Raw genomic sequence first — 14410 nt, forward strand, 5'->3', positions numbered from 1 at the left:
GCTTCTTTTGAAATTTAATGCAAAAGTGGCCTGTCGCATAGAATTTTGAGGATTTCCCTCAAAATATTGTAATACCCTAGCTACGGTAATATCGTTACACACTGATTTTGGAATTCCTTTCCCTTTTCTTGATGAAAATGCATTTTCGTTAGCACGCAAAATTCGTTCTAATCTGGCAAATATTTTTGGGTTAACAGCTTGACGCTGTGGATATGCCTCATGATAAGTTGGAAGCTCTTCTAGCATCTTTTTGACATTCACCATAAATTAAAATCATGTCAACCTTTTCACTGTTTGTGAACATTTTTTAATTTTTAGCGACCTCTTACTAGTTTGTTTATCGTGCAAGAAATAGCTGTTGACAGAATTTAATATGCAAACAGACTTGTGACGGCAGTTTCACCCATTGTTTTCACAGCAATGTTGATTAAATGATGACAATTTCCCATGCAATAGGATATATTTTTGTATACTGTTTGTTATTGTAACGTTTTAAGGAGAAGAGATAGAGAAAAAATTTCTGCACAAAAAATGTTCATAAAAAAATAGATAATTTTAACTTATTTTAGAAATAAGAGAAGGTCCAATTTTCTCACAATGGAATATGAAAAACATTTTACATTTTCCAAAATGTTTTGAAGATTTTCACTGTCACTAGCTCTAGAAATTCTAAGCCAATGCATATATTCAAAATTCAGTTGCTACCAGTTGTATTTTTAAGAAAAAATAACTTCTCTTTTCTGTTCCATTAAAAAAAAAATCGTAACAAATTTTTCTTGTCAGGATTGTGCAAAATTTATACATAAATGATTGTTTGTTTTTTTCCTGACTGCATTATAATTTAAAATTGTATCGGTTCCATGACTCTTCAAAGACTGGACGTCACACTGTTTTTAATCAATTAGTCATTGAAAATATAGTCTTCAAACTTGATACACCCCAGTATTCTATCTCAGTAGCTTATCTGCATCTAAAATTTGATCAAAAACTCATTAGTGTCATTGGGGTTAGAAAGGATTTGAGGTGTTTCAACCTACAAAAAAGCGACTTTATATTGAAAATTTTGTATATTAATTTCTTGGTTTTTGAGTTTTGGTAGATTGCGTGCGTCCCCTGTTAAAAGTTCTAAAATTATAACAATGTTAACGACGAGTCAATTATTTTCCTCTAATTTCCAAATTACAGAAAAAGTTGTTGAATCTATTCGCCTTAGTACCTTTTATGAAGTAAATTATTTAAAATTTAAATCAAGTGATTATTAACTCCAATTTTCTTGTAGGCCTACTACGAAGGAACTTGACTATAGCAAATTTAAATCTTCAATGGTTTTTCTGTGTCTGATCGATTAAAAGTTTAGTCAAGTTTAGCAATCATAAAAATATTTTTCTTGCTTTTTTATTTCTATTAATGAAAGGATTCTGCCTAGAACTTTTTTGCAACGTCCTGCTTAAATGTGGGATTCCTGACAGAGGAAAGAGATATATCTAACACATTATTGTCTTCCAAACAAACTGAAGAATTTCTATCGATGTTGATAAATGTTATTTATCTGGATATCACAGAGAAAAAATTGTTGAGTTCGATGCTTCAGATTATTACTTCGAAGATCCAATAAAATGATTTGTTTACTGTATCTCAAGGAGGTATGTAAATTAGTGAACAACAAGTAAGAAATTGGACTTTGGGAGAAAAAATATAGATAGAAATGATATGTTTTGAAAATACTCTTTTCTAACACCATTTTTCTAAGATGGTAGCTCTAACAGCTGTTTGTCAAGTGTAATAATAAGCTTCTAGTGCTCCACAAAATAAATAAATTTAAGTTTTTTCTGGCCTTTTGTAAAACTACACTTCTGCAAAAAATTAAGGGAGCAAAAAAATTTTTCGAATTTTTAGTGATTTTTCAGAATGCTGTATCTCAGTTAAAAATGATCATATCAAGGTTTTAAAAAAAGCATTTTAAAGCGCCGAATGTCTAGTTTCCAGATTTCTTAGCTCAAAATTTTTAGGAGCGACAGTCATCGCGAAATTCTAAGAAATAAGACTAAAAATATTTTTTTTCAATTTTTTGCGTTTTCTTTCTCGGTCCACGGGCTTGGAAACATTTTTTACACAAAAATCATGATATGGACTTGATAGCCTGTTCATTCAGCTTTAATTTCTTTTTTTAAATTTTTCTCTACGTTAATTTGACCCGGAGATATTCGACTACGAATACAAAAGCATCCTTTTGGCTTTAACCATCGATATCTCAGCAACTAATGATCAGACAGAAAATTGACGGGCAGTTTCGAAATCTCGAATAAATTTCCTACAAGGCTATGTAGCGTTCTTGGAAGAAAAAAATTTTCTTTCATCCTCGACATTAACTTGAAAAAAGTGAAAAAAAGTGACTTTTTGACTTGTTTTGCTAAGTCGACCGCATCTTTGCTAATATCGATGGAGAGTCTAATGCTTGTACGAATTTTTACACCTCGATGTACCCCCAAAAGCTCCGTAAATGGGCAGATCGATCTATCGAACGGTTTTTCCGGACCGCTTAATCAAAATTTCAGAAAAATTTAAAGGAGCAAAATTTACATTTCTGAGCACCCTGTAACGTTCGTAAAAATGAAAAATTTGATTTTTTTTCAATTCTTTCACAATTGGGCATTTTTTGCTCATTGAATTTGAAAAAAAAAATAATTTTTGAAAAAAAAATTTTTTTTTTAATTTTTGAAAATTTTTTGAAAATTTACTCTTCTTTATTTTTTAACAACTCAAGATAAAAATATTGAGTCATTTTTGAAGCGATGTACTCTTTCCGTACCGTAATTTCCTTTATTTTGAATTAACGAAATTGATTAAAAGTTGATACCCCCAAGATTGGTGTAGTCCTCGATCTGCGAAAAAATAGTGCGTATTATCCTAAACTTTCTTACGAAGCTGAGCGACTTCTGGTGCGGATAAATGCCGTCTAGGCATGACAAAAATTAAAAAAATTGAAGTCTACAAAAACTTTTGATTAATTTTTTTCACTAGAATTACAAAAAATATTGTTAGTTTTGAGAAAAACTGTTGGTTGGTTCCTTTGAATCAAAGATAGAGTTTAAAAAAAAACTGTTTTTTTCACACTTGTTAGCTTCGTAAGAAAGTTTAGGATAATACGCACTATTTTTTCGCAGATCGAGGACTACACCAATCTTGGGGGTATCAACTTTTAATCAATTTCGTTAATTCAAAATAAAGGAAATTACGGTACGGAAAGAGTACATCGCTTCAAAAATGACTCAATATTTTTATCTTGAGTTGTTAAAAAATAAAGAAGAGTAAATTTTCAAAAAATTTTCAAAAATTAAAAAAAGTTTTTTTTTTCAAAAATTATTTTTTTTTTCAAATTCAATGAGCAAAAAATGCCCAATTGTGAAAGAATTGAAAAAAAATCAAATTTTTCATTTTTACGAACGTTACAGGGTGCTCAGAAATGTAAATTTTGCTCCTTTAAATTTTTCTGAAATTTTGATTAAGCGGTCCGGAAAAACCGTTCGATAGATCGATCTGCCCATTTACGGAGCTTTTGGGGGTACATCGAGGTGTAAAAATTCGTACAAGCATTAGACTCTCCATCGATATTAGCAAAGATGCGGTCGACTTAGCAAAACAAGTCAAAAAGTCACTTTTTTTCACTTTTTTCAAGTTAATGTCGAGGATGAAAGAAAATTTTTTTCTTCCAAGAACGCTACATAGCCTTGTAGGAAATTTATTCGAGATTTCGAAACTGCCCGTCAATTTTCTGTCTGATCATTAGTTGCTGAGATATCGATGGTTAAAGCCAAAAGGATGCTTTTATATTCGTAGTCGAATATCTCCGGGTCAAATTAACGTAGAGAAAAATTTAAAAAAAGAAATTAAAGCTGAATGAACAGGCTATCAAGTCCATATCATGATTTTTGTGTAAAAAATTTTTCCCAGCCCGTGGACCGAGAAAAGGAACGCAAAACATTTAAAAAAAATTGTTTAGTCTTATTTCTTGGAATTTCGCGATGACTGTCGCTCCTAAAAATTTTGAATTAAGAAATCTGGAAACTAGACATTCGGCGCTTTAAAATGCTTTTTTTAAAACCTTGATACGATCATTTTTAACTGAGATACAGCATTCTGAAAAATCACTAAAAATTCGAAAAATTTTTTTGCTCCCTTAATTTTTTGCAGAAGTATATTAAATTTTTTTGTGGGCAATGTTTGTTCCTTTAGCATATTTATTTTCCCTTATTACTAAAATTTCTATTAAAATTCACGTCAGGGAACATTTCTGTCGCCAAAAAAGTCCCGTTGAAATTCCCCTTACGAAATAAATATTGCAGCAACTACAATTTACGCGGCGTATTTCTCCCGGAATCCTCTAACGTGACAAGAGGACGACTTGTTTCAACCTCCCTATTTTGCAATTCCCAGCGTCTTTGTTCCGTCTCCGATAAGAGTAAATATAGCTTTGCCCTGTGGCAGTGACCGCCTTGTTCCGAGTTGGCAATTTTACAGGTCATCTGTTTTGGTTTTTGCAGGTTTAGGCTTCATTATCTAACTTGCTAACTTGAATGATGTAAAAATTGTTTATTTTGGAATCATGATTTGATTCTTAAAAGATGAATGAATTAGGAAAATCGTTATATAATAAATAAGATTATTATTTATTTTTTTACAAGATTAGAGACATAATTTTGTCAATATCTGCAAAAATATTATACATATGACATTAAAATTTGGCAGGAACATGTTTCCAGAGACCTTTTGGTATTAAGCTCTCAACGTTGCGTAATTTAATGTGAACTAAGGAAAATTATTGGAATCTGATTTGACTTATACCTTAAAAATAACGCCAAACTGTACATCACAGTAACTTAAAAATATATAATGAGCGTTCAAATAAAAACGTGGTCAAGTTGGTTCTGAAAATTTGGACGTAGGGCGTAGCGTATAGCAAATGAACTTAAACGTCATCTGTCAAAGCGCTATATCGCCGCTATCAATTTGAATATTTTCGTTTTAAAAAGCGTTTAAAATGGTGTTTTCTCAAGAACAAAAAGTGTTTATCATAGAGTCCTACTTTAGAAATGGACGCAAGATTGATGGAATATGGAAGTATTCTATTGAGGAATGTTTCATAGAATTTCAAAATCAATTTCCCGGCGTTGTTGAGTACAAAATTTTTCAAAGTGCAGTTCAGCGTTGTGTTAATGTTTTTCGTGAAACGGGCAGTGTAACAAGAAAAGAAGGAAGCGGCCGACCTAAAAAGCGGACTGAAGAATTAAAAGAAAATGTCCAACAAATAATGGAAAATGCGCCAAGAACTTCTGTACGTGTTTTATCACAAATGGTGGGAGTATCAGTCGGTACCTGCCACACAGTGTTAAAAAAAGATTTGCGTTTGTTCTCCTATCGTTTAACTTGTCAGCAAGAACTTCATGAAGTTGATTTTCCGCGACGGGCTGTATTTTGTGAATGGTTTTTAAACAACTACGGTGAACTTCATAATATCACCTTTTTTTCTGATGAAGCCTGGTTTCATTTAAGTGGTTACGTAAACTCACAGAATATGAGAATGTGGTCTTCTGAAAAACCAGATAACTTTTTTGTCGAGGGCCCTCTACACGCTCAAAAAATTGGAGTTTGGTGTGCTCTCAATCGAAGGAGGATTTATGGACCTATTTTTTTTAATGGTACTCTTACTGCGCAAAGGTATAGAGAAGAAATTATCGCTCCTTTTGTTAACCAGCTGGAAGAAAACGAAATTACAAACTTTTACTTTCAACAAGATGGCGCAAGGGCACATACGGCAGGCGAGACGATGAATATGTTGAGGGAAGTTTTCCAAAATCGACTAATAAGTCTCAATGCTGAACATGAATTTCCACCGAGGTCATGTGATATTACGCCGTGTGATTTCTTTTTGTGGCCTTACCTTAAAAACACTATTTTTGAACTGCCTATTCCTGATTTAAACCATCTGCAGGCTCGACTTATAGACAAGATTCGTGAAATTAACAATACCCCGAGCATCTTAGAAAATGTCTTTAATTCTTTGAGGAACAGGTGTGAAAAGTGCTTGGAACAAGGAGGGGGACACTTTCAGCAGCTGCTTTAATTTATTGTTATAACAAGGAGGGGGACACTTTCCGCAGCTCCTTTAATTGTTTGTTATTGTTATCACGATTATTCTTTAAAATAAAGTTATATAGTCATTAACGTTATTGAAACTGACAGCTGCTACACAGCTCGTTGAGAAATGAGGTTAAGTTGGTCGCTATAAGCTACTCCCTACGTCCAATGTGTCAGAGCCAACTTCGACCACGTTTTTATTTGAACGCTCGTTATAATGCGCCAGGTACGATTTGATGTTGATAACTGAAATAATATTCTGACTCAAACAGTTTTTTTTCCATACGAGACATGATTTAATAAAATCCGTATTAAAAACACGATTTTAGGATCAATATAATCCAAAATGGCTTTGGAAGTTTTTGCATAATAGCTCAATTTGTCGCCATGTGTTTATCCTACTTTTCTAATGTAGAATGACATTATAAAGGCAGTAACGTTATTGTAATTCCCTCTTTCTGTTCTTCTAGAATAACAAACAGCGGGAAATGGAGTTTGCAAAGTTATTATATTTAAATTGTTTCTATAAAATATTTTAATAATGGTTTTGAAAATGAGTGCTTTTAATTAGTTATAAATATACAGGGTGTTCCACCTGAGAGGGATCCTTCTGTAACTCTACAACTGTCAAATTTATAAAAAAATGGTTTTAATAAAAGTTGCCTGAAACCATGTGGCCATGTTAAGAAAATATTTTCAGCTTTACAGGGTGTTCCATTTCGCGTGAGCGCTACATAACTTTGTTATTTTAAACGGAACACCCTGTATATTACTGCATTTTTGAATTCCTTGGTTAATATTAGGTAGAGTTTATTAAATGTTCATGGTGTTTAAAACTTACCGTTTTCGAAATAATCAGTTATTTTGAAAAAAATCACGATTTCAGCTCTCTAAATGAGGTTAGATAGCGCCTAAACCGTAAAAGTTAGAAACCTGCGGTCTTCACAGTTCGTTTTGGCATAAATTACTCTATCTGTGAACAACAAGCGTACGTTATTCAGACTCGGAAATACTGAGACCTGCATTTAATAATTTTATGAGTTGAAAAATTTTTTTTCCGAATGGAATGACCCATACTAATTGTCATAGGTAAATGCAAAATTGAATGCCCTTTCGACTGATATAAGGTTGTCCATACTTATCTTTAACAGTTTTCCAGAAAAATCAGGTTCTTTTCTAAAGTCCGAAAAAGTAGCTATGTAACAGCGTCAAGAAGGCCTTGCAAAACCACTTCTCTCACACATTTTATCAGGCCTGGGACTGACAATGTCTATATTTACTGGCATGTTTAAAAAGTGGCTTCAAACAGAAGTAAACCACTAACAACAACTAAAACAAAACGCAAAAAGAAACAAACTGAAGCTCGGAACACAACAAAGAGAATAATATTTAGACCGCTGATTTACATCAATTGCTCGAAGTGTCCTCCATTTTGATTAATACACTATAACGTATATTAGGCTAACTTTATATTATTTTAAATAAAGGATAGGTTTCTGTAGTTAAATTTTGAAAATATAAGATTTTAGTGTAGGTCGTGGCATCTAGTGTTCGTTGGTTTTATGAATTTAATACACGGTACGAAAAAAGAACGGAAAAAAACAGATAGGGAAAAAAGGTTCTCCTTTTTCGCTGGCACGATAAACAGGCGATCGATTCGAAGTTAATAGGAGATTGGTGAAATTATAGATATATCGTTGAATAATAACGGATTTTCACCAATTTCACAGTAGAAGATGTATTGTTGGTATATATGCGTTGGATTGATTGGTCTTCTTGTCCAATATGGCATGCGGTTAGGCGACAATGAAAAAAAAACATCTCGGTGCATAGGGAAATTCGTATCTGAGGTGAGTTTTTTTATTTAAATATTGGTGTCAGTCGAAAGTCATATCGAGAATGGGAATTTATTCGTCATTTATCATTTTAGGTGTTTTTTTGGCTAAGAAGTTATATTTTATAAAGTTCTCCAGGAGTCCTATAGAGATTTACGCTTTCGTCATTTTATCCCTGGTTATTCCGCTAGGAATCTAGTAAATAGTCATAGGCACGCATTTCGAGGACAGGGCACCTCCACTAGAAAAATCCTACGTAGATGGACCTTGATAACGGCGTGAAAAGCTGGTGAAAAACTGAGAAGCCTTGAATGTAGCGACGATAAGTACCACATAGTGGATTAATTTATTTTTTTGGACACCTTAGTGTCTATGATTTATTTATTAAACCCGTCCAAATACAAGATTTCACATTATCGAAATACCCAATATACCGTACGATATTTTCTCCCACGAACACAGGCTTTACATGAGTTAAACTCTTTATTATACCTAGTTATTACATATATTTTTTTGTGTAAACTTAGTGTACTTCCGTAAACTAATGTGCTATTGTTGCTTAAATTTACATTAAATTTTTAATATTTGTATAAAATTTACGTCCTTTCATTTGTTTGAACCACTCAAACCGTTTTGCTGTAAACTTTAGTGATTTTATCAGTTCGGGGGTATATGGCTTATAGAAAAATCACTTGGCGCCCTTGACTATAAATTAAAATTCATTAATCAAACATATTTTGTGAACTCTGAATCCACCCCGACTCCACTGTAGCTTAGTCGAGGCCTAACCCTGTTTCATAACAACGCAAAACTTACGTAACAACACAAACGCATTCGGTTTTTAAAAGACTGTTCAACATGTCTGGCGTAATTTCTTGAAATGCTACTATAATATTATTACGAGACTAGAAATCTGTCGCATCAACTAGATTACAGATTCGCGAAACACGTCGATCCCCGAACAAAGTGGATGGTTCTCGATGTTTGGTAACTCGTATAAATACGACGCATCGCCGGCTACCGGGGCAGTTAAGTTTTGACTACGGATAAGCGAACGTTATACTGTTTGAGAACTGTAATCTGTGACGAGTAAATATTTCGTCGTTCGAACTTGGCTTTTACCGACTGTAACATATAATATTAATTTTGATATGGATAAACCAGGCCCCAGTAAGAAACGTAGTCGTAAGGTTGAAGATGAAAATCGACAGTTTCATGATATTTGGACCGAAAAATACTTTTTTATTTCATCGCATAACAAAATTGTCTGTTTAATATGCAAGAGTAGTGTTTCTATTCCGAAGGAATATAATGTGAAAAGGCACTATGAAACCCAGCATCCAACTTTTACCAAATTAACTGGCGAAAATCGAACGCAAAGAATTTCCACTTTACAACGGGAACTAATAGGCCAGCAATCTATGTTTACAAAACCAATTCAAGATGCTGAAACAGCCACTGAAGTTAGCTTTGAAATATCTCGAATAATAGCGAAAACTTGTCGGCCTTTTAAAGATGGTGAGTTTGTTAAGCAATGTTTGGATATCGCCGCAAAAAAAATTTGTCCGGAAAATGTAAAGAAGTTTGAAAAAATTCAGTTAAATCGGATGACTGTTCAAAGAAGAATTACCGCATTAGCAGATAATATAGAAGAGCAATTAGCTACGAAATCGAGAAGTTTTGAGTATTTTTCTATAGCGCTCGACGAATCTACAGATATAAGTTCAACTGCTCAACTATTAATATTTTTACGAGGTGTAACGCAAAATTTTGAAGTGAGTGAAGAACTGATTGGTATGAGTTCTTTGACAAGTCAAACCAGGGGAAGTGACATGCTCAAAGCTCTTCTAGAAAAATGTTCTATAATGGATTTGGATTTAACGAAAATATCTGGAATTACAACTGACGGAGCACCTTCAATGGTTGGAAGTACATCTGGGATAGTAACTCTGTTAAAAACATATTTACAAACTAAAAACATAAATACCAAGGAATTAATGCAGTTTCATTGTATTATACATCAAGAGGCCCTCTGTTCAAAATTATTGGGATTTGAAAATGTTATGAAAGTTGTAGTACCTACCGTAAACTTTATAAAATCACGAGGTCTCAATCACCGACAATTCAAACAATTTCTCGAGGATATTGAAAGCGAATATGGTGATCTCCTGTTTTACACTGAAGTAAGGTGGCTAAGTCGTGGGTTGACACTACAGCGATTTCTTAACTTGATTGAAGAAATCCAACTATTTCTGGCGGAAAAGAAAAACGACGTCCCCGAACTCGACAACCCTGATTGGCTGTGTGACTTAGCGTTTCTTGTAGACATCACAAATCACTTGAATGTCTTAAATACGCGACTCCAAGGCAAAGATCAATTGATTTCGCAGCTATACTCTCATGTTTCGTCCTTTCAATGCAAATTGAGTCTTTTCAGGACACAAATCAATTCAGCCAATTACGGCCATTTTCCGAACTACAAAAAAATTATGGAGAAGTTCAATAAAACTGACGTCAATTTCGCTCATGTTGAAAAAATTGATATTTTGATACAAGCTTTTGAAAATCGTTTTGTAGACTTCAAAAAAGTTAAACCGCTATTGGACATTTTCAGCAATCCTTTCAACATTTCACCCGAAAATGCGCCGGAATTAATGCAGCTGGAATTAATAGACATGCAAAATGATGATAATTTAAGAAACAAATTTAATGAAGGTAATTTACTCAACTTCTACCGTTGCGTTGATAAAAACGCTTATAAAGAGTTGCGAATAAATGCATTGAAATGCGCAAGCTTATTTGGATCGACGTATATTTGTGAACAAACGTTTTCAGTGATGAAACTTAACAAAACGAAAAACCGAAACCGTCTGGCAAATGAAAATTTGGAAGCAATTATACGTGTGGCTACAAGTAATGTGGAGCCAAATATAAAAAAACTTGTTAGTTCAATGCAATGTCATGCATCAAAATAATAAAACATGAAATATTACATTGTAATGATTACATAATTATTACAACAAACATTTTTGAAGGCTATTTTATTTTTATCATTGTATTTCATACTATTTAAAAATAAAAAATTTTGTGTTAATAAATATTGTTTGTAGTGGCCCGTCCTTGGCTTATATTTTTCCCGAGTGGCCCCTGTTCCCTATAAGTCTGTGCATCCCTGAGTTAGATGCTGGTCAAAAAAGAATGGTCCAATGACATAGGTTCCCAAAATTGCTCTCCCCACGTTCAATGACCATCGTTCGCTATGAGTTGTCCGGAATTGGTGAGGATTTACTGTATGATAATAATGGCAGTTATGACTCTATTAACGAAACCATTTTTATGAAAAGTATGGAGAATATGACGCGTTTAAAAAAAAATCATCATCTTGATTTAACATCTCAAGTGTCCATTGGCAAAACTCCAGTCTCCGCTGAAAGTCTACTTTTAGTAACTCTTGGTGTAATTAGATGCGATAAGGATGTGTTGTGCTGTGCTTTTGTAAAATCCTATGTATCGACATTGTACTAATACAATTGCAGGGCCATCTTGACGCTGTTATATAGCTACTATTTCGGACTTTAGAAAAGAACCTGATTTTTCTAGAAAACTGTTAGAGATAAGTATGGACAACCTTATATCAGTCGAAAGGACATTAAATTTTGCATTCATCCATAACAATTAATATGGGTCATTCCATCTGAAAAAAAAGTTTTTCAACTCGTAAGAATATTAAATGTAAGTTTCAGTATTTCCGAGTCTGAATAACATACGCGTTTTGCTGATAGATGACAAGATAGAGTAATTTATGCCAAAACGAACTGTGAAAATTGCCGGTTTCTAACTCTTACGGTTTAGACAACTGATTATCTCGAAAACGGTAAGTTTTAAACACCATGTAATGTTAATAAACTCTACCTAATGTTAACCGAGGAATTAAAAAACGCAATAATATACTATTTAAAATAACAAAGTTATGCAGCGCCCACGCGAAATAGAACACCCTGTAAAGCTAAAAATATTTTCTTTACATGGCCCACATGATTTCAGACAACTTCTATTAAAATCATTTTTCTATCAATTTTACATTTACAGAGTTACAGAAAAATCCCTCTTAGGTGGAATAATATTGGTAAATAATAAAAAATCTTTCATATTTTGTACTCTGCCGATTACAAATGCTCTTATAATGTTTCAGTTAAGAAACGTCACTTTTAATGCCCAAGAATTAAATTTAGATCTGAAGGGTGTCCCCAAAAGTAGTGCAAGCTTTCAATTGTGCGCCATTTTCATTCCAAAGAGTTGGCAGCATTGTGCAGGGTCACATGTTGCGGTTAGACAAAATGGAGCGCTATACGACAGGTGAGCGAGTGGAGATTATGAAAATTCAATACAAGTACCGAGAGTGTGTAGCTGAGACTGTGCGCAAATTACGTGGAATTTTCGTTAAAAAGAACGCTCCGAATGAAACAACAAAAAGATTCCGTTGTAGACGATAAAAAATGTTTCAAGCAGATAATAATAAAATGTTCAATTTGACATTAAAATATTTAGGTATACCTTTAGAGATTACACAGCAACATTATTGTATCCATCTGGGAACGCCTTGAGGTATTTGTTACTCATAGCCATCTGTGTACAATTACTTTTTTCATTCATTGTAACTTGTTATATTTTTGTTGAGTTATTTGATTCAATTCACTATTTTTCTAACTATTTTGAAACTAATATAATAGAAAATTAATAATTTCATGACAACCGACTATCGAACTGATTTATTTAAATTTAACTAGTACTGGGGCCGTCAAATGACGACCGTTACAACCGTACTCTTGATTGAGCACTTTTCAATCGAGCCACAATTGTTTAATTGAATGGCATCAATTTAAGCCCTCTAATAAAGATGGAGCGGCCAGTAAAGTTTAATAATGCTGTATTAATTAAACGTTATATCGAAAGTACGTAAACGTGCAGGGTTAATTACAGACGTCGAAATGAATCGCCCATAAAAGTTTTTTAATTAATAATAAATATAATTAATTACTGAATTTATGCTAGCAATTTCTCTTCGGAGAAAAAAAAACTTTGAAAACTTTTTACTAGAAGCATAACTGGAATTTCTTACTGGTTGAACTACGACGGCAAATATTGATATTCTGGTGCCATATAGATGTTTTTATATGTGAAACTTGTAGGGTGAAGTAGTAGTTTTCGAGATTATATTTCCAACTCTTATATTCAACTTTTTAAAGCAATAGTTATAAAACAGTCAGATATGTTTGGAAAAGCGACACTTATTTTGAACAAGGTAACATTAGATATGATGTGCAAGATACAATATGCCACAGATAACATCAGAAACTGACGCGATCGATACAGAGAAAAGTGCATATAGTGAAGTTGCACCTGGGTATAATTGTAGCATTATACATATGTTGAATGTACGAGGCATATCCACAAAGTAAGAGTATTGAGACTGATGCTCTGTGGTTTTTGTTTTCATTTCAAGGTTAAGATGTTGAGCGTAGACGCACCTTCATTTGTCTCAATCAGTTGAAAACTGTTGTTGTAGTGTTGAAAAAATTGCTAGTTGGTATTCCATTAAAGATTATTAGTAAATTTATCTTTTACATATAATATTGGTAGGTATATACATAAAAAACCAGAAAGTTATTGACTCTAAGACTTACCTCAAAACTGATCAGTCCGCTGCGATCTTGATCCAATGTGTTAAAAACGTAATGGGCATATTGGCTAGTGTTGGCTGAAACAATAAATTAAATATCAGAAGAAAGATTGATTTAGGAAAATTAGACAGAGGCGTAGGTATGGAGAAGGTTTTTCTCTGTTCTGTTCCAATCTGGTTTTTACTTCAACTTTTGCACCATAGATGCAATAATTGTAATTTAAACACAGTTTTAGTTCCCTTGAATATTTTTGCGTAAAAATGTCACACCATTTTAAGGTCTGAAAATGAACCGTTTAGGAGAAAATGACCATTAAAAAATCATTATACACCACTTTTATAGTGACTCAAAAGTTACGGGTATGGAAGAAAAATCTATCATTAGGTTTTAATAAATAACAGTACATACAGGTTCGGAAAGTACCGATGGTCCATCTGCCGTTACGTGAGAGCGATAAAGTAAGTCATAGAAATCCGTGCGATAGAGAAATATGGCTATAATGAAAGCGTCTAATAGTCACCACACATAAGATCTTCCACAAATAAGATCCACTTCTTATTTGTGGAAGGGCGAAATGGGCGGTGACTATTAGACGCCTTCATTATAGCCATCTTTCTCTATCGCACGGATTTTTATGTCTTACTTTATCGCTCTCACGTAACGGCAGATGGACCATCGGTACTTTCCGAACCTGTACAACCAATTCTTCTTACAATTAGTCAAAAACTTCAAAACACTAAACAGTGATAAAATCACTTT

General features: G+C 33.4%; 1 protein-coding gene across 1 annotated transcript in view; it reads right to left on the bottom strand.

Moving 5' to 3' along the window:
* The window catches only part of LOC108906696 (Kv channel-interacting protein 4-like), a 405856-nt gene that overhangs the window by 36205 nt on the left and 355241 nt on the right, over positions 1 to 14410 (bottom strand). Inside the window, exon 5 of the mRNA XM_018710032.1 lies at positions 13655 to 13728. Coding sequence (XP_018565548.1) covers positions 13655 to 13728 — 74 coding nt within the window. The remainder of the gene's footprint in view (positions 1 to 13654; positions 13729 to 14410) is intronic.

This window comes from Anoplophora glabripennis, unplaced genomic scaffold (genome assembly GCF_000390285.2).
Source record: "Anoplophora glabripennis isolate ALB-LARVAE unplaced genomic scaffold, Agla_2.0 scaffold64, whole genome shotgun sequence".
In the NCBI taxonomy this organism is placed as follows: Eukaryota; Metazoa; Arthropoda; class Insecta; order Coleoptera; family Cerambycidae; genus Anoplophora; species Anoplophora glabripennis.